We start from the raw sequence: 27,155 nt of genomic DNA, 5'->3' as shown, positions 1-27,155 counted from the left end.
GCAGAACTGAGGCTGTGCAAATACAAACTAATTTCTTGCACCTCCTAGCATTTGAGTGCTTCACTCCATCGTGAAGCTACATGCAAAAGCCTTTCCATGTAGGATGTCTGGGACTGCTGTGCAGAAGCCATAAGGGTATCCTTTTATGGGCCCATTAGTTTCCTCAGAAGTTGCCTTATTTGATATAAAATATACACACACACAGACGCGCACGTGCGTACACACACACATGCTTACACCTGTATCTGTCATGAAGTAACGTAGTGGTAAGGGGTAATCTAATTCACTCAGTGAATCTAGGTTCCTCCACTGAATTTCCTTCCCATTCCTAAAGCACTGATCTTCACAGTTGAGGTGGATTATGCAACAAGATCGCTCACAGAGGAGGGTTTTGTTACCACCGTGGGAGGAGCAGCCAAGGGATCTGCAATTATGTGGATCGAGAATATAAACCTCTTACACAGGAATGCACAAGAGATCAGCTGCATTCCTGCAGTCCAGAGCCTGAGGTAACAGCAGGGAAATGTTCTAAATCTCCTGAATTAGAGAAGTCTTTTTTGCCCTCCCGGTTTTTGTTTTGCTTAGCCTGTTTACTGGGGCAGCATAGAGGTACAACACAGATGGAAACCAGCTCTATTTACCTTAACGGGGGTGTTCACGCTGAAGTCTAATTTTTATGTCAATATTTTGATGTTTTCCCTGCTGAATGTTTTAGTAGGCACAGCCAAATACTCCAGGATTATAGACTAAGTTTGGAGAAGAAAAATATCAAGAGAGAGAGCAGCTTTCCTTTTCTTTCTTTATGACTTTTAAAATATAATAGAATAAATTACAGGTGAGAAACCCTTAAAATGCAGTCTTTATTAAACTGCCTAAGTATAGATTTTCCTGTCTAGAAGATTTTCTGCCTACGTTTCACTTTCTGGATAGTAATTACTGACAAACAAATGCCACATTGTAGTTGTGCTGCCTTTGCAGCAATAATAAAGTTGATTTTCAATCTGTCAGCTGCTCAGCGATATTTTTCAGAAGTTATTTTTCAGCTACTATTGTTCTACTTTGGCAGAAGATGGTGTACTCACATTTCTAGTCAGAAAGCACACTTTTATTCAGAAGAAAGAAAAAAATGCATCCAGTCAATGACATAGGTAAAATAATGAAAAGAAAAAATATACAATACCAGTAATTTTTCAGTGTGTAGTACCTTATAAATACATTTCAACACCCTGTAAGAATCACATTATATTTGATCTGTGCAAACAATGCACAGATTTTTAGCTTAAATTATCTTATGATTATTTCTTTTGGTGATTTAATATATCATAAGACCAATTCAGTCAGTATAATCAGTAAGGAAACACGGTACCTACAACACATCAAGGCTAAGAACATGGAAAAGGTATTCAAAATATACGACCGAAAAATATCAAAAGAACAAAATTCACTTGTTTTTCAGAGGGACAAAGGATGTTTGTATTCTATTGAAATCCTTTAACACAAGATAAACTATGTTCAAAAGGAAAGTTCCTTTGTTGGTCTTACTGCAACCCAAGAAGTTCTACTACCAGCTAAAACTAAAACAAGACTGGGCATATGTGCTAGAATTTAACATAAACTCTTTTTGAGATAATTAACTGTGTAATGCATGAAACTATTTATCCTATTGTTAATTGACAAGTGGTTGTATATTTCTAAATATCTGTGTTCCCTCTCAATTCTTTGGCATATCACTAATTTCATGCAAATACCCTCTTGAATGCCCCTGAAAAATAAATAAACCACCAGCTATGACAGAGCCAAATAGCCAGACACATTCATTGTACTTAATCTACAAGGTCATGTTTTAAATTTGGGTGCTGGTGCTGATGTTTACACATAAAATTTGTATTTGTATGCCTGGATGCTGGTTGAATAGCAAATATAGAACAGGAAACTCAAGTCTGCGTATAGCTTTTCAGTGTATTATCAGTGATTTTTAAATACAGTATAAATTAGCTTATAGGCTATTATCTCTACAGTTAATTTTATGTTTGATATCCCCATAGCATTTTACCTCCTTAGAGATTTACTGTATTTTGAACCATCAATAAAAGGCACTTGTGTAAGTTGAAATCTCAGCTCCACTGAAGGTTAAGACCAAAACTCACTGACTTCAACAGAGCCAAAATTTCTTTATGTTTATAAGCTAAATAGTTTATATGCTAGCTTGCTACAATGCACTGGTTTGCACAGTGTACCTTACTTCCCTTGAGGATTACAGGAGACTTGATGATCAAGGAGAGTTGCTTGCACTGATCCAGCCACGTTGGTTGTTACAGGTTTTTGATTATCTTGCGCTACAGCAAAAGCATCACACTTTACAAATACATGTTCCATTTTCTGCACATGCTCACCCTCTTTATTGGGAGTTCACTGGAAACATCTTTTGATTTCCAGTGAGTTCTGATATATGTGCAAAATGGTATTCGTTATTATGATTCATCCGTTCATTTTACTTTGGATTTGCTACTTTCTCATTCACATAACAGCATCATCAATGATCTTTAGAAATAAATGCTGTTTCTACAATGGATAAGCATGGAAATGTTTAATTTCTATACTCTCATTTAGCCAAGTCTAGTGTAAAATATAGTATTTAGAAGAAAAAGATATTATCAAAATGGTGTGATACATATACATACATATTTAATCTAGAAGTTATTTCCAACCAGTTTATCATAAGTTTATAGGTCCATTTTAATGCCTAAGTTACTATAGTGACAACAATGTATCTCCAAACTAAACAGAAATTGTCTTAACCTAAATGTTCTGAATATATTTTGAGCCACACTGTACTATAAAGTAGACTCGCCTATGGTTTATATCTCAGAGTGCTGTATGTAACACATATAACATTATTACTATTTTACTAATAATGTTAGTCAAAAAGTACTTACGAAATGGTCAAATAAATTTCAGAAAACAGTATTCTATCATTAGTACAATGTAGAAAAAGGGAGTTCAGCAATAATGGTACACGGCTGTACATGTCAGTGTAGCTAACACTATTGCAGCTGGACTGGCAGGTCAGCAACGTGTTGTCTTTCGTGATGCCCACTTTTGATTTCCTGTTTTCACAACAGGATGTTATCACCAGAGGAAGCATTTCTTTTCAGGATACTGTCCTCCCCAGAGTGGCAGTCTCTGGCGTTTAACAGACCAGACCCAGAGTAAAACCTGTTCCCAGGGTTTGTTGTCCTTTGTATCCTTCATAGACCTGAACTGGCCTCATTGGGTATAGTTAATTGAAGAACTGTTTTTACATGGACTGTCACAAATGTGGAAAGGAAGTGGAAAATTATAACCTTAACTTTAGCTCATATTCCCTGAATTTTAATTGCTCAGATAAATGGCAATACGAATGTCATACAAAGCAAGGGATGACAAAACCCTGAAATGCTAAAAAAGGTTAATTGTACATTTAGAAGATTAACTTGTAATCAGCTTTAATGACTTCTCTTGCTTTCACAATTAGGAAGTTCGAAATAGATTTTGATCTTCAATGACGCTCTTACTTGCATAGAATTCTGCATCAATCATTATCGTAGATGCAATCTGAAATGGAAATAAAATGCAAAAATATTAGTATTGTGTAGTACTTCGACTCAAGGATAAAGTTATTTGGTGTAATTGAGTATAGTTATTGTATTGTTTGAAATGTTCAACATACCATCACCAATATCATCGTAAATTTCTCCATCACTGTAAATTAAAAAAAGAAAAATAAGGTATTAAAAATTCAGACATCAGATACATATTACTATTTGCATGCAGATACAAAATAGTGTAGCAGTATGGTGCAGACATGCTATCAAGTAATTAATTTGCTAATTAGGAAAGTGCAACCTTTGTGGTAACAGAACAGTGTTGAGCAAGATCATCAGGTCAAAGAATTTTCAGTGAGGGGTAGAGCTGGATACATTTCCTTCTAACGTGAAAGACTTGCTTTATTAAAAGGTTAGTTTTTTTAATTAAGTTTTTAAGCAGCTATTCTAACAAACTCATAGAGAGATTTCCATAAAAAATAAAATACTTACTGATTTTTTAAAATGAAAACCAGAAAAGATGAGTAAAAAAAATCAGTATGCCCTTGAAATTCTTATTTGTTTCTGTACTTGGCAAGGCCATAATGGTTTTGCAGAGCAGCTTTTTAGATAATGAATTTAGGTAATGCCTACAAATGATACATGCTCCATAGGAATTTTCAAAATATGTCACTTAGATACATGAACAGGCCCGTGGAAGCCAGTAAGGCTATTTATAGATACAAGTTAAATGTGTGTATAAGTGTTTGCAGGCCTCAGTTCTAAAAGAGACATCTGATTCAATATTTAAGAGTCTAACATAAAGCCCATTGAAGGAAATGGAAAGGCTTTGTCTGACGACAGTTTTGGATTAGAACCTAAATGCTGAATTCCACACAATTATTTGGAGCAACACTGAGCCAAATCTGCTCAATCCCAGTAAGACTGAAATAAAAATAAACTTAAAGCAAAATTGGTCCATTTTAGTTAAGCATTTGAAAATGGTGTCAATACACTTCATCACATTAATGTGCAGTTCAGTAATAGATTCTAGTACTAATAATGTTTAATTTATGTAATTTTTCATGGTTTAAACCAGAGTTTATGGTTAAGCAATGAGAAATGGGACCCTGGAAAATTTCCAGCATGGATGTATGTGACTAATTTTTGAGAAATCTAAACTCCATAAAAATAACTTCATTTGCAGGACTAGAATGACATACTAAAATAATTACATTTCACTTTTGTTTAATAAACAGTTTAGAACAAAATTGAGTGTTATAACAAATTTTTCAAAAAGATCACTTTGTACTTACTTCTCAACTAAATTGCTTCTCAGAACATAGCCATCTGTAAAATTGAAATATATACGTATTTAAGTTAAATTTAAATATTCATGTTATTTCTTCTGTTGCTAGTACTAGTGAGATGCAGTTTTTCTCTTAGATATTTCAGATGGAAAGACATAATAGATGGATAACAATATACAATGGATATGTACTTGAGGAAAATTTTGCTATGTCCAATTTTAGTTTTAATTATTCTTATCTACTTGTTTATTATAACGTAGTGCCTTAGATAGGGAATCAGAATACTAGAGTAGCTCCAAGAACAGTTAGATGTCTACTGTGCCAGGTACTTTACATATTCATAAAATGTAATTTGTCTTGTTCCGTTGCAATAGTTTGCATTGTGTACAAAACTACTGCTGAAAGGAGAAAACAGTAATACAGGTTATGCAAGATTAGGTTTTCATCTTATATTTTAGTTTCCTGGTTGCATAAGAGGGGTGTGAAACGATAGTTATTAACAAAAAATATAGTACAGTTCACAAACTATAGCACAAAAATGTGGTATAATAATAACCACTTAATAATATTTATAATAAATAACAGAAATATGTATAGTTTCCTACAGGGATAAAAATGTCTTTCAAGATGTATACATCAATTCATTATCATTAAATGTAATTGTTTAAAGATTTTTAACTGTATCATATTGATAAGAACTGTTTATATAAATAATGGAAATACCTTAGAAAAGCTATTCACTAGTGAATTATTCCATTACTCTGTTGCATTACTAATCAGTAGAAATCAGATAAAACTACACGTATTCTTCTTCAATGTATTTAATCTCTTGAAAAAATTACTTGCTGTCTTTGGTAAAAGATATCTACTGAAATACTTACCAATTGGTATAACATATACAAACAAAGAGAAAGCCATGACAATAATTACATATTTGTAGGTAAACATTAGTATGTTGGTACAAAATTAGGACAGTTCTAAAGGAGAAATGTTATCTTGTGTTATATTTGAAATTACTGTATAAGTTTTCCTCTTTTATTCATTAGGAGGCTTAAATGGTCACACTAAGATGACAGTTTTTTAGTAATTCATACCAAATTCATAGGCTTTAGAATAAATTTATTAGCTTGCCTTGTAAAGTTCCTTGAATTCTTGGAGCTGCTACTGCTCCGTGTGTTTAGAGGAACCATTATATAGTACAGAAAGTATCAGTTTTCTGCTAGTGTTTTTAAAGATGTCGTCTTTTTAAAATTCTCTTTAAGCAGAGTCCAGTAATTTCCAGGACTCCTGAAGTCTCACTGGGCATCATTTAAAATCATTTGGCTAATCTAATCTTCTCTGTTTCTTCTTTTAATTTTCTCATGTGAAATACATAAAAGCAAAATTTCTTCGCTTACAGTCATGGTGTAAAAACACAGTTTGCTTGCAAGCCAGACCTGCATGTGCCAGTCCTTCTACTGCTGCAAAGCATAATCTAGGTTCTTCTGACGGTCCCTAGCCCCTAAATATGCGGGAGATACAGCCCCTGCTGATCTCACACTCTTTCAAACTTACTAATCCAAAATTACACGTTCAAAATTTCAGTTTCTAACTAATTTATTTGTATTTATGTGGCTTCCATAGTAGGGAACAAGGCAGCAGGTCAGCACACTCCGTCTTGACTACTTAGCACCACTGAAAGCTATGACACATCAGGCCAGCTGCTCTCTGACGGTGTAAAGGAAACTTGGAGAGGACACAACTTACATTTTCAGGCATTAAGTCCATTTATAGCCTAATGTTTAAGTAAAATCTATGAAAGTGAATTGAAGGTTTTTGTGTATTTCAAAAGGTAGGTGGGTCAGACCAAGGCAACAGTAAGAAGGAATTTGAGAAGGTAAATGAGAATCAGTTCCTTGTTTCACTTCTGAAATTTCAAATCATTTCATAACAATTAAAGTAAGTGATAGCAGAATATACGTTCCTAAGATCATCAGCCCTTGCTTAAAAAGGTAGGAGGACATTACAATATAATTTGTAATTTTGCTTAACTGCCTCTAGAGGCATGAAGCTATGCAAGTGCTTCATAAGTTAATGACCAACTGGAAGAATTCATGTGCAAGAAGGTAGCAAAAACATCTTTAAGTGTTGACTTTCAGTCTATCTGGCCTTCAAAAGGTAAAATCTTAGCTTCAAGATATGAGGAACTAGAGCAACTAGAGCAAAAATCAAAACTGTCATGCACTTAACCAAAGTAGGATTCAAACTTCACTAATTAATGTGAAAATTGACAGAATCTATGCAGAGGTTTTCAGGGAGGATATTTTTATTTGTTCTGCTCTTTTATGCATAGCAAAGCAGTAGCTCCTGTCGCTATTTGAAAGGCTTTGAAGACTCTGTGAGGAAAACAGCCAGCATGAACTACTTTCTACTTTGTTATTAGTTTGATTCAAAAAAATGCAGCATTGAAAGCTGCTCTTTGGGAAGTGGCTACACTAGTGCAATCCATATTTTGGAAACATATGTGTTGTTATGCAAGAAATTCTTCCTCACCCTGCAGGCCTGCCAGGAAGAAAGCTATACTCCAGACTGTAACTGTTGAGTACAGAGGGGAAAAAAATAGAAGGAGAGTGACTGAATCCCCTTCGGAGGTTTATGGCATTGGACTGTCTTCTACATAGGTCAGAGGTAAAAAGTAAAGGATGGATGTGGAGTGGAAGGATGCTGCTGCTTTGAATGTAGTCTGTTCCTACACAAAGTGAATTTTCAGTAGGAGATTTGAAAAGCATTGTAACAGAAGCACATTAAGAAATAGAAACCAACAGTAGATGGTCGAGACTTCTCAAAAAATGCAGAAACTTCTGCCAGTTGGACACCCTGGCCAAGGGTTTCAAAGAAACACTGAAAGGCCTCGTGCAGCTCCCAAAACAAGCAGGCATGCCCATGAAGACATATGCCTTGGATCAGCTGGGGGCTGGGGCTGGGGGGGGTGGGGGGGACTCCTAAGCAGTTTTCCCCCCCAGCCTGTTGAAAAGATTAAACTCCATCTCTGGCAATCCAAAGTAAGAATATTGATACTGATTTTCCTTTGGCTGCAATCAATGGGCAAGTGCTTCCCAGAGGTGCAGCAAGGATTTTACTTTTACTAGATCCTGTGGGGTATCATAGCTATACTCTTTTTGGCAAATAGAGGGAGACAGAAGCAACAAAACCATCTGCTAATCTTAGCTGATGCAAAGCAAGATTTATATAACTAAGTTGTCCTTTTCCTTACATTTGGTATCTCTTGTCTATTAGAGTTTAATTTTTTTAAGGCAAATTACTCTTAAAACACAACAATAAAATAACAACAATCTACCTCTTGTCAACCACCAGGCAAGGAAAAAGACAAATATTAGACTCTGCTTTAATATGACAGGAAAGAGGGTTTTTTACATGTCCTGACTCAATCATTCTCTGACGATTTGATTTGTACTACAGCTTTTTAATAAAACTTACATTTTCCTTCTTCATTCCTGCATAGGACCTTGGTATCATCTGTACTTTCTATAATTTCAAGAGACTCCCCTGGTTTAACTTGTAAGTCTTTAGGTCCCCATCTTCTCTGGGGCAAATCCTGGACTGTGGTGGTAGAGTAAAGAACTTTAATTTCACCTTCAAACTGCAAAAATAAAATAAAGAGATGCTGGTTAAAAACCATCAATGTAAAGCTTATGATCATGCATTTTTTAGACCAATATATTCCCATTTATTACTAAATTTTGAAAATTAGGCAAGTAATTGTTTATGCTATGTAGTATGTGCCCATGCTTGCCATTTGGACTTAAAAATGCTCAGATCATATTTTTACAAGTAGTAATACTTTAACTTTCAAAGGCAAAATGATGGATTATTTACAAATTAGAGGATACAAATTAGAGGATACCATACAGATATTTTAATCTTTATATTTTATGTGAACAAAACTTACTTTGAATGAAACTTACTTTGAACTTTTTTCTGAACTCTTTCTCTTCTCTTTCCATCTTTTTAAGCTTTTGTGCATCTTTTTCATCTGATTTACGTTTTCCAAGGCTTGCTGATTTTGATGAACTAAAACAAGAGATTACAGCTAAAAACAAAATTGGCAACACATTTGAAGTATTGACAACCTTTCTGGTAATTTTAATGAAAATGCATTTGCCTTCATGTGTCTTTAGTGTGTTTTTTTTTTCGCTACAAAACTATATGGATAGTACAATACAGATTTGATTTCAAAAGAAATAAAAAGTTGGGGTTGTCTTTCCTACTTTTCTCTTTTAATGAGTTCTGATGTTAATATATCTATCACATTAGTGTATGTGGAAAATTATTCTAAGTATCTACCTGCTACAGCAATGAGAACTTTACAGCTACCAAAAATAATTTAGGTAAATGGTACCCATCGCTTTAGAATCTCTAGGCAAGGAGCAATTTTTGTGAAGTCTATGTATCTTCGGGCAATAGGCTGAATAACAAATGTCCCACTGTGGAGACAGCTGGAACATCTTAGCCTTTCATACAGCAGTTGTGCTAGTCCCATGTTCATGTAGAAGACCTTGCTAGACCAGGGAATCTGCATTACATGACTCACTTCAAGTTCTGTTGTTTTTTCCACATCCCTGATGCTGTTGACTTGTGCCAGTGAGCACTGAAGAGTTTTATGCCCTAACTGCCCTTCCTGATGGTGTACCTGAGAATTTAAAGTCTGACTCTACTTTTTCATCCTTCCTGATCTCTGTAGGAGTGGATGACAGTTTCACTGACGATGAATGTATGTGTGTGTGTGTGAACTAACCTAGATTAGGTTAGGAGGGCCACATCTTTTCCTTTGGATATACAGTTCAAAAAACTCTCTCTGTTTTAATACCTCCAGACTAGATTATTGAAATGCACTCTGTAGCTCCACCTGAGTGGAGTTGGTGACGACAGAATGTGACACGTTGCAGTCATCTTCACAGACGCATCTGTGCTCATAACACATCTGTGCTCCAGAGATGGCCATAACTTCCAGGTCCAGGGATAGAAGTTTTCCAAGTTGAACTTTACACCTTCAGATGTGTTTCATACTTACAACACAGGGCACTATCTCCTTTTCTCTTAAAATACTACAGCAGCTGGGATCAAGTACTTATCCTAACAGTCCCCAAATGAGGAAGAGGACTGCATGCAGAGAATCTGCAATGAAGTACCTTTAGCCCATGCATTCATTTCTACCTCTTGTCCATCAGGGACTGAATTTGTTGACATTCAAAGCATGCTTATTTATTCTATAGTCTAATTATTATTTCAATCTGAAATGGAGGCAGGGAGCATTCAACTGCCATTGTCAACAGTAGAGTGAGGATAACTACAAAACCTGACAACACCAAATAAAGAATACATTAGTAGCAATCTGCCTCTAGTAAATACTTTGAAAATGTTTCATAGTGTATTACAGATTTCTAATCAGGGGAGTAATTCCCATTTTCACTTGCTTGAGTTCAGGCGGTGGAGGAGGGAAGTCTGAAGAATCTACGTCATCATAAACATCATTGTCTCCACAATCTGAAACAATAGTGTTTAAAAGAATGGAAAATTATTATGCGATCCTTGAGTAGTGAATACATTGTGTTACAATCTATGCTAGTGTAGCTAAGTTGACAAGAAATTGTGGCAAGTACTGTAGCCATTTATTGTCTATAGTAACTGTGGGTTCTCTGTTTTGCACAATGTACTGTGCAAAACAAACACCAGCCAACCTTTTCAGAATAAGACTCTTTATTAATAATAATAGGTATTCACTGATATTTTAATCTTCTTAAGCTGAAACAAGTTTTAGCACATGTTGGCTAATGCAATAGCCTTTAATCTTCCTTTTAATTAGTCCATTTCCCACTGTGTTGCATCAAAGTGTATTTTTGGGGTTTGATGTTAATGTGCACTCAGGCACTTCTATAGCACTCTGGTCAATGCAACGTTGCTTAGAAGTGGATATGAATCGCATGTGTGTTAGTTTTTAGGCCATCTCGCAATGCCAAAGCAGTGAAAAGAATTCTTACCCCAAGAATATACTTTGAATCACATTCAGCAAGTTTGTAGAGAGGAAGCAATTGTTCAACTCATCAAAACAACGGCTAGAAAAATCACAGTAGGAGATAAAAGGTTTAGAACTCAGTTCAGGAACAGCCTCAAAAATTGTAAGAACACGCTTTTTATTCAATGGCTGAGCTGATATTTATGAGTATATGTTCTCTTACGAAGACACTGCAAGTGATAAAAATAACAACAAGCAGCTTTTTTCACTTTTGAAGTCTTGCATTAAGTGTTTCTTTCCAAGTGTATCTGTTCATACTTAATGTCAAATAAAATGAACTAGAAACTGAACTAGTGGAAATCTCACATAGAAAAATAATAACTTCTTAAAAAATACATTAAATTGTTTTCTAGAGAGCTTGCAATGTATTTGTATCTCCTTGTCTATAGCCAAATCAGTCACAATATTTGAAATTTGTTTGCTGGAACTGGGTAAGCAATGGGAAATCCTGTTTCCTTCCTTGGATGTATTTTTGTGACTAGCATGATACAGAGCAATGTATACAGAAAAAAAAGATCAAGAATCAATATGGAGACTGAACAATAGCCTATTAATTACCTTTTCCAAACTGCTTTGTTGAAGGAGACATGCTGGAAAAAGAAGATGCTCATTAAGTATTTATATCACATTAATAGCTTTTGCATCATTTAAAACATTTTAAAAACTTGCAACACAAGGGCTCCAAGTAATCTCCAGACATTTTGAAGCTCCGCTGACACCAGCAGTACTCATGGACTAAATGTATTTTTACCGCTGAATCAAAGTAAACTGGTTCAGAACTGAATGAGAGAAGATGGTGGTAAAAACACCAGTTGCTGATCTAACCTCCGGGCAAGATGGGTAGAAGACAATCTTTACATGTTTCTGTTTGGCATATTATTCCTAAAATTTGGATTAATGGGCCTAGATTTACCAGTTTATCTCAGCTACATTGTACTGATGAGAGAGTACATTTTAACTGAGGATACAGCAAACTTACATCACCAGAGTGGCACTAAGATGATGGATTATTTTGGTGCTCTTCACCAAAAAAATTTTTTGATATGTTTCAATTACCAGACTTATGCAACAAATACAGCTTGTTAAGACAGTAATTATATTGCGCAGGTGAAAAGAAAGGAGGTCAGTGTTTTTGCAGAAAAGTATCATCCTGAGCTGCAATTTGATGCATGATTCATTAGGCTGCTGTGAGAACATGTTAGTAGCATGTGATCAATGCTTTATTAGAATTAGTTAATGTGCACTGTGATATCCTGGCAGACTCTTACAACAAATCTCCATTATCTTCTGCCCCATTCACTTTGGTTGTTTTTTCTCGTACACTTTTCTTTTTGTCATCTTTGACCTTTAGCCTCTTCAAGATTCCCCAGGACCAGATACCATTCTTATCTTCATCCTGTGATACAGACCTTTGGAGTATGCATGCAATTATCACAATGTAAAATGTAACATTCTTTTTAAAAGGTCCAGTTTAAATTCTCCATTGATGCACATAATTCTCATTAATGCCAACAATGTATATAGCGCAAGGTGAGGACACTTACCTAAATGCTAAACACTAAAATTTTAAACTAGAAATATGTATGTTAGGTCGTTTGTAGATATTGAGATAGATTTGTAGGTATAGGTGTTCATCTAGTGGCTTACTGTTTTCATGTTGTTACTCAGTGAGCTAACATTTTAACTTGTTATTTTCATTTCAGAGCTATTCTGGCTAGTTGTGGATTTGGGGATTTTCATGATTGCAGCTGCGTTTGCTGACATGCCAAAATTAATCACAGAACAAAACTTCTCCAAAAAACCAAAGAACACTTTGTTTTAGCTTCACGAATCCATCCTGATGTATACCTACTTGCTGATCATCCTGATACTTGCTAATTATTATGCCTAATTCAAAAATACTAAAAACTGAAATGAAAACACTCTGTTAAAGAAGCAAATTATTTAAACGATATAAAAACTTACCTAGTTACAGCATCTTCATCATCAATCCCATCATAAATTTCTTGATCAGAAGGAGGAGGTGGGAACATCTCTTTAACAGATCAAACAGTGAATTAATGCATTTATATTTAATGCTGCTGAATAGGGTATTCATTACTGGCCTCTTAAGTATGTCAGATGTGTGTGCAGTTTGTGCAATATCTTTGCAAATGGAATCTTTCTGTAAACCAGCATAGCCTATTTATTAAAACAGTGATTTAGACTTATCCCAGTTGGGAATGCCATCCACAACATTTAAATGAGGCACTGCCAATCACAAGCATGAACAGTGAAATCAAATGCATTTACAGTGTATTCAATGAAATTCTAAATGGCTGATTTTGGCCCAGTCAATATGATGACTGATGACTTTTAAATTTTTGTGTGTGACTCGAGTGATGATTTAAGATGTCAGACCAACTCTCAGTAGGTGACATCTTGTGTTCATCCACAGAACCCAGAGGCAAGTGCAGTGTAAGCTCCCCATTTTGGTCTCAGTTCTGACCTTTGAGCCCCACCTCCTTCAGCGCAGGGTTAGCTCAGTTTCCATGTCCAGTTGTAGCCACCGGTCAGAGTAATCACTGAAATCTGTACTTAGCTGGCAGCTGCTTCATTCAACACTGCCAGGGGATGCTTCTGCCATGACTCGTAGCTAAACTCTAAGCTGAGAAGATGAGCTGTGCTCTTGTGATCAACAGAGAATGCTATATAAATATGTGTGCTACCAAAGGGGAAACTGGGTTTGAATGTGTGTTCTTGACAGTGTGGAACTGCTGCAGTCATACTGGTTAGGACTCCAGAGTATCCCTTGAAACTGACTGGCTATTACTGGCTATTTCAGAACTGGGCTTCTCCTGCACAAAACCTCTTGGTCATGTTAATATTTTGTCAATTATATCTGTGCTGTTTTGTGGGATAATTTACCTTCACACAACAAAAATGAAAGTTTTGTCATCTTCTGGCATGCTTCTGATTCACAGATTCTGAAGATAAAACTTCGTTCTTGCCCAAGTTCCCATAGGTGGAAAGAAAGTTAATTTGGCCACTATACCTCCTTGTTTGTTGCCTGTTAGCTAACATTTAACATGCTTATGGAAAATTACTGCATTATTTGGAAGCTGCAGAGGTCTGGATTTGAAGGTAAGCAGTACTCAGAAACAACTCTCCCCCAAAAGTATATGTAGAACTTACTTCCAGCTCCACTTTGACCACCACTCTGACTGGAAAAGCAAATGAGAGACATTTTAGAGAAAAACAGTCATCCTTTTGAAAAAGAAAACACCATGATGACCCATCACTTTTGTAGTTATTAGTTCTAAACTTTTTTGTCTTTGGCATTCATCTCCATTGCCAGCTAAGCACTACAAATTCTGCACTGGAAGCTCAGGCACATGCTTGTGTGTTCTATATGGGCAACAACTAAATGTGCCAATTCTTTTTTTCTCCCTGTTTCCACCACACTCACACTGATTTCTTACAGTCAAATAGTAGTTGCATTCTTATTAATGCTAAAGAAAATGTGTCATCTAATTCTAATAAATGAACTAGCTCTTAGTTGAGGAGAGATTAACTTTTAGTAGATTCAGGTAAAGCAGGAAAAAATACTCTGTTTTTTTTTTCCTTGGAAATAATTCATTACAAATCAGAAAAGAGTATTTTAAAATATCATTCACAGTAATTCAAAGAGTTATAAGAGAGAGAGTTTACATCTTTAGTTAATGTAAAAAAAAAAGGACAGTATTTTATAAGTAAAGCTGTGAAGCAAATTCTCTATTTGTATAAATCAATGCAGATATTTCAAGCCAATGAAGGTGCACATTTTCATACAGCAGAACATTTAGTCCTAATTGTTAGTAATTGTTAGCAACTGTTAGCCATTTCCAATAAAGTGTAATTTTCAAAGTAATGCAAATTAATGTATACAAATATAACAATTTACTATATTTAGAATATATTTCATATTCCTGTTGATATCTTTAAACTAAAGTACAAAATATGATTTTGGATCATAGGATAATTCATGTTGGAAGGGATCTCAGGAGGTCATGTAGTCAAACTTGATGGGAATAAAAATATAATCTGACTGAACACTAAAGAGTGCATCCACACCCTTTAGATTCATCCCTTATGAGGGGATTTTCTTTAGATGAAATGTTAAACAAATGAATTTATTGCTCAACTAGCTTTCATTAGGTGATGCTTTAAACCTCTAACTGCATGTTTCTAACATTTCAAGGATTCCATATTAGCCCAGTGTTCTAACAGTCATTGAAACAAACCTGATAGGTTCACAATAGCTGAGATTATTTCCAGGTCAGAGCCTTACTTAAACTTATACATCAAAGCAAGATATTTGTTAAACTCTTGTGCCAAGAAATCCTGAAATACAACAGCCCTAGTCACTTATTAATTTTGGAATATTAACAATACTACCGATAATGAGAGAATACTATTTGTCAAGAGGTTTTTTTTAGTATTGCATTCTTACAGTGGTTTCAAAACATGTTGATGTATGTCAGACCTTCCAACAATTCATGCTCATGAACTGAACAGAATGCTATTAATCACTAGAGAAGATAAAAATGTCAAAATACAGCTTAAAGGATTTAACGAATCTGAGCCATTCATTCATCCTTCCAAGTTTCTTACACTGTTATTTTAATAAGCAACAGTGTAAGTATTCTTATTTCCTTTTGAATTCAGTCAATTTTCTAAATCCCTTGCATTGAGGTGGTTAATTGTAATGCTTGCCATAGTGAAAAGGTTAGCCAAAGATACTTCTGCAGTGAAGTACCTAACGCTCAGATTAAAACCTAGAACAACTAAAGCAACTCTTCTGGCTAGGTTACGATGCTATGAGACCAATGTGCAGGGAGGAAAACTGAAAAAATATCAGATGCAAAACTATATTGGCTGCTTAAAGAATGCCACCCTGAAGGCAGATCTTTCCAAGCACTGTTTCTGGAGCTCATGGGGATGTTCTAGCAGCTGAGGATCAACTGCACCCAGCAGCCAGGCAGCTGCGTTCCCTTTATTCCAGTCAGGCCTCTAAGTTAAGGTGCTGGGAAGCAGTAAAAGCAGGTGTAATGGCTGAGTGTTTCAAGATGGTTGTCCTACACATTGAAATCCTCTACACCCACATGCAGATCTCTTATCTGAATCCTGGGGTATGTGTTTCTGTACATCAGGACATGTAATGGAGAATGAGCACTGGTTTGTTGCATCACATGACAGAAGCAGACTTTTATGTGAGGTCGGGTAACAAAGGTACCACTGTTATGTTGGGTCATGTGATAGCTTTGGCTTTTGTCACAAGATCACTAGGCTATTTCCCTGCCAGCAAGTTTGATATGCTGCTGGAGGTGGCACTTCTCTAGCTGCAGATCTGTTTGATGCAAAAAATATGGCACATTGAAGTAGGGAGTCTGCAATGTAGCACTGCATTGCAAATACATGCGAGACTCTGCCATAGAAGAGAAGCTTCTGATGAAGTCAAAAAAATATAGCTCATACCCATCTCATGGTATTTTCTAGGCCTTATTTTCAGGACTAAACTCATTAGCCACACTCTCTTCTGAAGGGCCATCCTAGTCATGCTCCCAGAAGTCCCTTCTCTTCAAAAGGGAAGAGGTAGTAAGACTCATAGTTTGAAAGCAATGAAGGTGATCAGGAGTTTCCCAGTGCAGTGAGTGTTTCCTTGCCTTTAGAGTCTTTTATTCTTGCACGTTAGAAAAGGCAGTATATCACTTCAAAAGACAGAATAATAAAAGAGAGGGAGGGAAGAGAATTACACTTCCTGCAGGTGATTTGTAATCCTGCATGTTTTTCATTTTGTTCTCTTTTGGACTGCAATGCTGTAGGTCCTCTTCCAATAGTATGGATTCCTCCTGAGTATGAGTGCTTATAGATGTTGGATTCCAGAATCCATTCTTGTTCTTCTGACTACTTCAGTTTAAATAGCTCAGATACATGTTCCTGATATAAATGGCTGTTCTTTTGTGACAAGAGTCTGCTTTGTTGTTTTAAAACTTCTCCTCTCTAAGCTGACTGGGTTGAATCATTGATACCTTTTCATGTGTTCCTTATGCATACCTGCTAACGCTGTCCTGCTCTCCAACATCATCATACACTTCTTGGTCACTCTCTGGATGTTTCACAGTAGTTCTTGTCGATGGTTGTTGCTTTCTTCTTAAAGAATCATAATCAATCTCCACCATGGTTGTTTTAATGTAGCCATCTAAATGAATGAAACCATGTAATTAGGCAGAGATAGTTTTAAAGCTTATGGTAAAGGGGTGAGTTTAACAGAAGTTTCAGAATCAGTGATTGAATTGTTTTGTAAGGTCTTTGAAAACTTTCAAAGAAACGTCTCATTCCAAGCAGCTTCAGCTTGAGTCTCCATCTGTCTACGCAAATACAAATCTCAGATCTGTCTCAGATCTCCCCCCAAAACCTCCTCAGCTGGTGTCAAGTTAACTTCACCTTTATTTGCTTCTCAGCTACAGCAGAAGAATTTTCCACGCAGACTCCAGGAATCATGAGGCAAGCTCCCTTTCTCAGCTAACCTTGGGACTACTGCAGTCTCGTGGCATATTTTAGGACAGTCTATGACATAAAGATTCTGACAGGTCATTAGGAGGAAGAGACACTTTGTTTGCATTAATTTTGCCTCAGGTTGGTAAACACGCTGCAGCTGCATTTCTATCCTCTTGTCCCTGGATCTTTGCTAAAAAGATCTGGTTATACCCCTGGGTGCAATGGCTCAGGAGAAACTTGTAGCAGAGCAGTTGGCCTGAGAATGGGAACTCTGTCTCTGCTGTGGGGAATTTTAGACAGGCATACTCCCTGTACAGAAGAAAGAATGAATGGATTTTCTCGAAGGTGAAAAATGCTCATGCATTTCTTGAAAATAGAAAATCCCCCACTCCACTGCTTGTGAGTTTTTAGTGTGCTTCCCCTCAAATCTGTAACATATTGATTTTTTTCTTTTATTTAAATGATCAGAACTGATTTTCCTCTGTTGTTTGGTCTTCTTCACAGACCATTACTGGCCTGTGAACATTGAAGGCTGAAGCATTGGTTGAACAAATTGTACCATTAACACTTGTCAGTGAGAAACCTTGTACAGCTTGCAGTTTTGCTGAAGCAAGAATCGGTTTATGAATCAGTTTATTACTTTATCAATTTAAGTAAATTAATTAAAGGTAAATTAACTAATTGACCGCACATACTCAAGAAAATACCCTTCTCCCAGCCCTCACCAAGATTTTTTTTCCTATGTACAAAATGATCCATGCAAAAGACTTACTTACAAAACTTCAAAGTACCACAGAAAAGCTGATATTTTAACTTCTTGAGATTATCTTGGCCAATCCCCCTGCCCAAGCAGGATCCTCTAGAACAGGTTGCCCAGGACTGTGTCCCATCAGGTTTTGAAGATCTCCGTGGATGAAGACTCCACCACCTCATTGGACAACCTGTTCCCTTGCTTGATCACCCTCACAGTAAAAAAGTGTTTCCTGATGTTCAGACAGAATTTCATGTGTTTCAGTCTGTGCCCGTTGCCTCTTACACTGTCACTGGGCACCACTGGAAGGAGTCTGGCTCCATCTTCTTTACACTCTCCCATCAAATATTTATGAACAATTATAAGATCCCCCCTGAGCCTTCCTTCACCAGGCTGAACAGTCCCAGCTCTCTCAGCATCTCTTTGTAGGAGACACACTCCTGTTCCCTAATGGCTTTTTACATCCAGTACTACAAAGTGCTCAGCTGGTATTGTCCAGTTCTACGTGTGAATTGTCTTACTGAACTTACTGTCATTTCAGTCTCCTTAAAAATTAAGCAAGTGCTTTTAATAATTTTCATTGATTTTATGGATCAGTCTTTCAATGTCTTTGCTATAGCCCAGGAACCAGATCATCGACCCCTTATCATACTTACAGGTCCACTGATGAATATTTATACATCTTGGATTTCAGACAAAATAAAATCTAGAAATCAGTTAGACACTTTCCGTAGGAATAGGAACAAGAGAAACACTTAAAATAGGACCTTATATTCTCTGCTTCTATTTTAGGAACACCCATGTTATTTTTAATTCAAAGACATGAAAAAATGCGATCCTTGTTACTTGCACGAAGTCAAGTTCTGATGCTATTTGAAGGCTGACATGGAATTACCCCTCAATATGTCCATGAAGATCCCAACATATCATTCCTAACTTATTCTAGTACCTGTAGATGTTACATTATGTTGTACAATAACTTCCTACTATGAACTAAGCCTCACATGCCAGCTAAGGACAGGAGGGTGAGTTGTGGTAATTATTTATTTTGGTGACCAGTGACTCTGCCTTGGTAAGGCTACTTCTTGGTATAATGCTCACGTTTGCTGTCATACAGTGAAAACGTTCAGGAGCACAGTGAAGAAACAGAACTTACAACATCCTTTTATCCTGCCCAGCCACTTTCCTTCTGGGTTGTCTGTGAGGCGAATGATTTCAATCTCATCCCCCTGTTTGACAGTCAGTTCATTCTTCCCTCCCTTGTGGTCAACACAAGCTCGTGCCTGATGAAGGACTTGGATGGGTCCCGTTAACTGCAGAGAAGAAGCAACAAAAATCACAGATGTGGAAAAATGGAGTTCTTTCACAAACATTCAGACAAAAGAGAAAATAAATGTAATGATGATTATTCGTTCATTGATATTTAAAATAGTCTAGGCAAATAAACAGAAAGGCATCACTCCTGTACCCAACTAGCCAGTTTAAATTAATAATCAGGAATGAAAAGAGAGGGCAACAGCATAGCAGTGGAGCAGCTGAAGAAGTGACTGGCAAAATCACAGAAATACGAAGACTAGAATCATAGAATCATAGAATCATAGAATCATACAGGTTGGAAAAGACCTCTAAGATCATCGTGTCCAACCGTCAACCCCACACCACCATACCCACTACACCATGTCCCTAAGGGCCTCATCTACACGTCTTTTAAATACCTCCAGGGATGGTGACTCCACCACTTCCCTGGGCAGCCTGTTCCAAGGCCTGACCACTCTTTCCGTAAAGAAATTTTTTCTAATGTTCAATCTAAACCTCCCTTGGCGCAACTTGAGGCCATTTCCTCTTGTCCTATCGCTAGTTACTTGGCAGAAGAGACCAACACCCACCTCGCTACAACCTCCTTTCAGGTAGTTGTAGAGCGCGATGAGGTCTCCCCTCAGCCTCCTCTTCTCCAGGCTAAACAACCCCAGTTCCCTCAGCCGCTCCTCATAAGGCTTGTGCTCCAGGCCCTTCACCAGCTTCGTTGCCCTCCTCTGGACACGCTCCAGCACCTCCATGTCCTTCTTGTAGTGAGGGGCCCAAAACTGAACACAGTATTCAAGGTGCGGCCTCACCAGTGCCGAGTACAGGGGCACGATCACCTCCCTACTCCTGCTGGCCACACTATTTCTGATACAGACTAAAACCAACAGGCTCACCTATGGAGCCTTTCACAGGTTCACAAAACAGACGTATTTAATTACAGTGAGCAGCTCCACTGGAGTGGGCAGCAGAACTACTCATATGAGTAAATGTTCATTAACACAAATAAGTCTACCACATAATGTTCTGTTTACAATTCTACTCTATGAATGATCCTACAAGTACTCACAAGAGATGATCACATGGTTTACTGGAATTTAGAATTCTCTTTGTGAGATCTTTAGTATATGTTATGGAGAAACCACTTCGGATTTTAGTATCTGTGGCTTTAAGATATATGTGATCTTGCCGAGCGTGTGGCTGTTGACAATTATAGACTAGTTCAGGAATATCTACCCTGTATAGGTCGCGAAGAAATGGAAAAGAAAATATGCACTAAAATATATTTGTTTGCATTTAAGAATAACAACATACTTTAACACCTGCAAGAGAGCAGTCTGCAACATGAAAGCATTCAGTAGATGCCTACACTTCACAGAAGTGGTCTAAAAAGTAGACTTGTGGCCTGACAAATGCCAGCTAACCCACTATTATTAACTATTAGTATTTTCCTTTAATATTAACTATTAGTATTTTCCTTGGCGGCTCACGGCTTAGACAGGTACACTCTTCTCTGGGTAAAAAACTGGCTGGAGGGCCGAGCCCAGAGAGTTGTGGTCAACGGGGTTAAATCCAGTTGGTGGCCGGTCACGAGCGGTGTTCCCCAGGGCTCAGTACTGGGGCCGGTCCTGTTCAATATCTTTATCAATGGTCTGGATGAGGGGATCGAGTGCTCCCTCAGTCAGTTTGCAGATGACACCAGGTTGGCCGGGAGTGTTGATCTGCTGGAGGGTGGGAAGGCTCTGCAGAGGGACCTGGACAGGCTGGATCGATGGGCTGAGGCCAACTGTATGAGGTTCAACAAGGCCAAGTGCCGGGGTCCTGCACTTTGGCCACAACAACCCCAGGCAACGCTACAGGCTTGGGGAAGAGTGGCTGGAAAGCTGCCCAGAGGAAAAGGACCTGGGCGTGCTGGTTGACAGCCGGCTGAACATGAGCCGGCAGTGTGCCCAGGTGGCCAAGAAGGCCGATGGCATCCTGGCCTGTATCAGAAATAGTGTGGCCAGCAGGAGCAGGGAGGTGATTGTGCCCCCGTACTCGGCACTGGTGAGGCCGCACCTCGAATCCTGTGTTCAGTTTTGGGCCTCTCACTACAAGAAAGATATGGAGGTGCTGGAGCGTGTCCAGAGGAGGGCAACGAAGCTGGTGAAGGGCCTGGAGCACAAGTCTTATGAGGAGCGGCTGAGGGAACTGGGACTGTTTAGCCTGGAGAAGAGGAGGCTGAGGGGAGACCTCATCGCGCTCTACAGCTACCTGAAAGGAGGTTGTAGCGAGGTGGGTGTTGGTCTCTTCTCCCAAGTAACTAGCAATAGGACGAGAGGAAATGGCCTCAAGTTGCACCAAGGGAAGTTTAGATTGGACATTAGGAGAAATTTCTTTACGGAAAGAGTGGTCAGGCCTTGGAACAGGCTGCCCAGGGAAGTGGTGGAGTCACCATCCCTGGAGGTATTTAAAAGACGTGTAGATGAGGTGCTTAGGGACATGGTGTAGTGGGTATGGTGGTGTGGGGTTGACGGTTGGACACGATGATCTTAGAGGTCTTTTCCAACCTGTATGATTCTATGATTCTGTGATTCTATATTTGCTCCTCAACTCATGTCAGTCTCTCCACAGCAGACCAATGCCATAATGTGAGAGAATCACCATGGCTTTGCTGTGTACAGAGCATAATAGGAAGAAAAACAAAGCTGCCCACTATGTACAATGACACTGAAAGAAGCATAGTGGAGCATTGTGAACAAGCATTAGTTAACAGAAAATAACTGGCAGATTTGTAAACTGTGGTAGCACGCTGATGATCGGCTATCTAAAAATGATATAAACCAGAAAGAACTGTCTCATCATTTAGCCCCTAGGCTTTGACAGTGACTGTAGCTCCCCTACATGTGCCCTATTCCCTTCCTCCCCATTTAGGTTGGAAGTCCCTTTAGGTCTCTTTAGACCAAGGTAAGGGCAACGTGTTGCAACATTCTGTTGAAATCTCTTAAAGGCTGGATACTGTTGTATCTGACTCCAGTAAGGCAAAACCCACTAAGTATATGGGATCCAATTCCCAATTTTATTAAGGACATTTAATGCTATTCTAGTGATGTAAATGCTTTTTAAACAGAAAAGTGAAAGGAAATGTTTTTAAGGCTTTTTTACATAGAAAGAACGTGAGAAGGGAATTTAACAAACACTATATAAGCACTGAAAAAATGTCTTTGCCCTCAGTACGGAGCCTGAAGTCAAGCATATGCCAAACATAAAAGGGTAGCTTAAACCTTTATTCAGAATTTATCCAGGTGCTTGAACTACGTACCATAACAAATAGTTTTGTAGCTAGCTGAAAAATGTGTTTTGAACTCAACAATGCTAAATAACGCTTCTTATATGTCTTTGGCCAGATTACAAAACAAAAAGCTTACTTTGAACTTCTTCCTTATTTCCTGCTCTTTCTTTTCTTTCTCCTTTTGTTCTTTTTTCTCTTGGTCCATTCTTCTCTTTTCTTCCTTGTCCCGCTTCTTCTCTTTTCCCCTTGATGATCTGAAAGTGCATTGCCAGGACTGAATGTAGCAGTGAAGCAAATCTCACTAAAGCTTTCTTACCCAAGATTAACAAAGAACTACATGTGATGGAAGAAGACTTCTCCCAGTGAAATCAAAGCTACAGATTCTAAACCCTAGTGTGGCTGCAACAGATAGAGCAAGCAGCCCTTTGTCTTATATTATGTACGTAATTTAAAGTGGCTGTCCTCAAGAGGACAGTATGCCAGAAAAGGTTATCCAGAGGTAAGAGACTGGCTCTACACGTGCATGTCCAAATATCTCTGAGCTAATTTTGGCAAGCAAGCTTGGAAACTGGTAGGAGTCTAGGCGTTGTGGCACTGGCTGCGGCTCTTAAATATTTACCCAGGCCATCAGTAGTTGATGCAGCGTGAACTGAAGCCTGAGCTACCACTGGGCTGCAGTTTTAAACCTAACTGCAACCTATTCCAGCAGTCTACACAAATGACACTGCATCATAAATGTGCCTATCACGCCAGGGTACGTTGCCCGCTGTGCCTTATGTACTGGATGGTACTGAGGTCTGGGCCCTGGGATGTAATCAGGCCACTAATTACAGAGCTACAGCTCTTCCATTTGCTGCCAAAGGTTTGGCTGGAAGAGCTATGCTTTTACAAACCCTGTGGAACTGATTGAGTGAGGGTCTCTCCTCTTCCTTTGTTGGTACTTTTGCTAATATGCTAAAATTATATTTAAAAAAAGACTATTGAGGATCACTTGTTTCGGTTATATAGTTTTAAAATTATCTATTTTCAAAGGGAATTCAACAATAAATTTTTGCTGAAAGTCATTCTACATCTGAAACAAGGTATTATTCTATAGGAACCTTAGACTGTTACTTATTCCAGGGGGATTTAAAACTTTTCTTTGGCTGTTGTCTTACAGTGAATCCCATACATTTAGACATTGGCAGGGCAAGAGACTCCTCAAAGTAAAGGGCTAAATGGCAGAAGAATGACCAGAGCTCATATTCTGGCTCTGTAGCTATGCTAGAGGACTCAGGCCATGACAACTGTAAATTCAGCCTCTCATAGGAGTTCCAGGTACATTTATCTAGAAAGCAGGAAAAACAACCACAACAAAAGGTCTGTCTGGGACCATAGTACCTAGGGGCTGAGCTTATTTTTCCTCCTAGGTTGTAACTCCAAACAGTGATTCAGACATGTTCCTTAGATCAGACATCAGACTTTTGTTATCTAGATCACAGTAAGCACATGGTTTTATTGCAGGAGTTTTTCCAGCCCAGGGCATAGCAGATCTAAGTAGGAAAGAACCTGTGAACAACTTGACTTTCTCTAGGTAAAATGAAGGAATACAGTAATGCTGGGCAGGGACTGCAGTGGAATCACGCTTCTGTGCCAGATGAAGTATCTTTGTTAGCAAGCTTTTAGTAGTAAAGATACAGTAGGTTATAGAGTTTAAAATTACTACCTGATGTCATTTATGTCTTCATACATCTCTCCATCACTTTCTTCACCCTATAAGAAGAATTTGGTTTTCAATGGCCTAGATACATTTAGAAAGACATGAAGAAAATGGACCTGCTATGTAGGCTTCATACAAACTATATAAAAACATTTACAGCAAAATGTAAATACAAATTAATTTAATCTGCCCAAACCAAGTTACTACATTATTCAAATCCACTATTCTTTTTTTCTGACTATGTTTTTACGATACCACAACTATAAAGTCCTGGATTGTTACAACCACACTGGCACATTGCTTAATCCAAAGTGGATGTTTTAATTGCAATGGTAGTCCTGGAAAGACTTTATCTGTGCTGATGATTGCACTGCCATGATGAAAGTGCCAGGGTTAGCAGTAGTTAAACTGGAAGGCTAGGGATCTAAATGGGACTCAGATTAGGGTGCTAGAGATTGTTTTAGTCCTAATAGAACCAGGTACTTAAAGACACAATACAAACTTGTGCTTAACTGAAACAGTGGTTTATTACTAGAATAGAACAGGGCCCTTGTTTCTGGAAAATTTCAGTGAAGTGAAATGAAATGTCAGTGGAAATAGAAGGGATGGTTTTGCTTTTTTTTAAATCAATTTTTGGTGCCTAGCCAGCTTTGATAATTAGTTCCAGTTTGCTCTGCTTACCCAGTTTTATTTCTGTCCTTCACAATAAGTAAGTGCTTCTATAATTTATTGTCAATATACTGGATTCATTCTGCAATTAATTTTCTAATGCATTTAAGGGATTTTACTAAATTGGTAAGTTTGTGCTAAAAAGGATAGGTTTATCATGGAGGATAACACTTACCCCCTCTGTATTTCCGTGACCTATATGACAAAAGATAAAACCAGGGTATTTATTTTTTGCTGTCCAGAAAACAATTCATTCTAGTGTTAACTATTTACAAACTGCTAATAATACCAGTGATATTAACTAGAAATATGTGCAGGCTCCTGGCTTTTAATGAGGGTATGAATGCAAAAGAGTTTTTCCAGGTTGCTTTTGTAGTACGCTGTAAACTAGAAATAACTACAAAATAGCATATTTCACCATGTATTTTTAAAAGTGAAAAATTTGTTTTAAAGATTCTTTTGTGACATTGGTGAACTTACCTATGCTATTTGTTTACAAAAATGCCTATTTATACAAGAAAGTAATTGTTAAAAACCTAATAAATCCAAACAGACCTCAAAGAACTTGCTTGCACCAGCCCAACAACTGAATAAGGAGGCCAAAGTCTCTTTTGCTAAGCCTGCCTCTGCCCTGGGCTGCAGGAGAAGAAACTCTGTGAATCTCCTGCTTCCTCCTTACTCTGCAGGTAGGTAGGTCAGAAAAGAGCTTGGGCTCAGTTTCAGCTCCACAGCCCGCATTGCTGTGCGGCGTGGATGGCTAGCACACTAAACGATGCATGCTGTGCCTGGCACAGACCAAGTCCTCTAGAGGAGAGATCAGAAGGCAGATTGAATTCTTTGTGTCACAATCTGCTTCTCTGGCCGCTCCTGGTACAACATAGCAACTCACTGCCTCTTGTTGAAGGCAGACCACAAAGCGACATTAAAAGCACAGTCAACTGGTTTTTTTATCAAGTATAAAACAATGCCTGCTTCATCAGAGCACACAACTTCAACTCTGAAAAAGCAGCATTCATTTTGGTTCAGATTTGTAATTTACGGTCCCAGCATATTTCTAACCAAAAAAAGGGAAGGAGAGGGGAGAGAGTTAAAGCAGTTCCTGAGAGTCTGTCATATTAATTATAGAACAGTTAGTGTTATGAGACAACCGTCTTCACCCATAAACTGCAGAACCAGCATCGTTTGTTACACAAGTCACTCATGAATACAATATGCTTTTGCTTATCTTATAAATACAATGTGCTTAGAGCTTCATATAGCTGCCATTAATTAAAATGTATGCATCTTACCCTGTGAAACAAATTCAACATCATCGTAATTTTCTTCATTGTCTGGACTTCTGTAAATATGAAAAAATGGACGTGTTATGATTGCATTTTCATTCACCATTGTTCTGGTGCTTTTTTCAGCTATTTTATACAATGACTGGACAGTCTGGTGAGCCCTATGTGCTACTTAAGTACCCACAAGATTGCCTAAATTGTTCTTCCTGACTGTGACTCGGTTTTTCACATGGGGACACCTTGCTCCTGAGTATAAAAGGAGAAAGTGAGCCAAAGGCGCTCAGATACCATGGAGATGAGTGTGGTATGAAAAATATAATAGGCAGATGGGCTGACTGAATGGAAAGAATCTGTTGGGCTTTTTAACCATCTTCGCAGGTGCAGGCTTCTTCCGTAATGCACAAGCAGAACGCCAGACTTTCACACAATGTTAAATATACCTCTAAGACTTGCTCCTTGACTTGTAGAGCTTAAAGTCTAAACAAGGAACAAGAGAAACAGTGGTATAAGTTTAGGCCAGGTAAAAAGTCTCTGATGTTGTTAGATTTTAAAGTGCTGTCAAACTGAGAGAAGCAAGAAATAGAGAATATAAAGAATGTAACTAATAATAACATCAGGGATTTTTAACTTTATAATACCTTATAATAGTTGAAAGAAAACTAGGGCTGACAGTCATCATCAAAGAGGTGTAATCAAGGATGGACTTGAAAGCAGA

The 27,155-nt window shown here is 37.9% G+C and overlaps 1 protein-coding gene across 3 annotated transcripts in view; it reads right to left on the bottom strand.

Moving 5' to 3' along the window:
- Positions 1-891: 891 nt before the first annotated feature.
- The window catches only part of FYB1 (FYN binding protein 1), a 68,664-nt gene continuing 42,400 nt past the window's right edge, over positions 892-27,155 (bottom strand). Inside the window, exons 4-19 of one of the 3 annotated variants that reach the window (XM_075138093.1) lie at positions 26,447-26,496; positions 25,333-25,352; positions 24,495-24,541; positions 22,926-23,043; positions 19,373-19,529; positions 17,022-17,166; positions 14,121-14,149; positions 12,912-12,981; positions 12,215-12,355; positions 11,505-11,536; positions 10,309-10,417; positions 8,839-8,944; positions 8,351-8,513; positions 4,880-4,913; positions 3,710-3,741; positions 892-3,594 (exon numbers count right to left, since the gene is read on the bottom strand). In XM_075138093.1, coding sequence (XP_074994194.1) covers positions 3,572-3,594; positions 3,710-3,741; positions 4,880-4,913; positions 8,351-8,513; positions 8,839-8,944; positions 10,309-10,417; positions 11,505-11,536; positions 12,215-12,355; positions 12,912-12,981; positions 14,121-14,149; positions 17,022-17,166; positions 19,373-19,529; positions 22,926-23,043; positions 24,495-24,541; positions 25,333-25,352; positions 26,447-26,496 — 1,276 coding nt within the window. In that variant the 3' untranslated portion in view covers positions 892-3,571. The remainder of the gene's footprint in view (positions 3,595-3,709; positions 3,742-4,879; positions 4,914-8,350; positions 8,514-8,838; positions 8,945-10,308; positions 10,418-11,504; positions 11,537-12,214; positions 12,356-12,911; positions 12,982-14,120; positions 14,150-17,021; positions 17,167-19,372; positions 19,530-22,925; positions 23,044-24,494; positions 24,542-25,332; positions 25,353-26,446; positions 26,497-27,155) is intronic. The other 2 variants (XM_075138094.1, XM_075138095.1) reach the window with 2 other exon arrangements.

This window comes from Calonectris borealis, chromosome Z, assembly GCF_964195595.1.
Source record: "Calonectris borealis chromosome Z, bCalBor7.hap1.2, whole genome shotgun sequence".
NCBI lineage: Eukaryota > Metazoa > Chordata > Aves > Procellariiformes > Procellariidae > Calonectris > Calonectris borealis.
The sequence above is the reverse complement of the archived record's forward strand: the minus strand, read 5'-3'. Positions and strand labels throughout refer to the sequence as shown.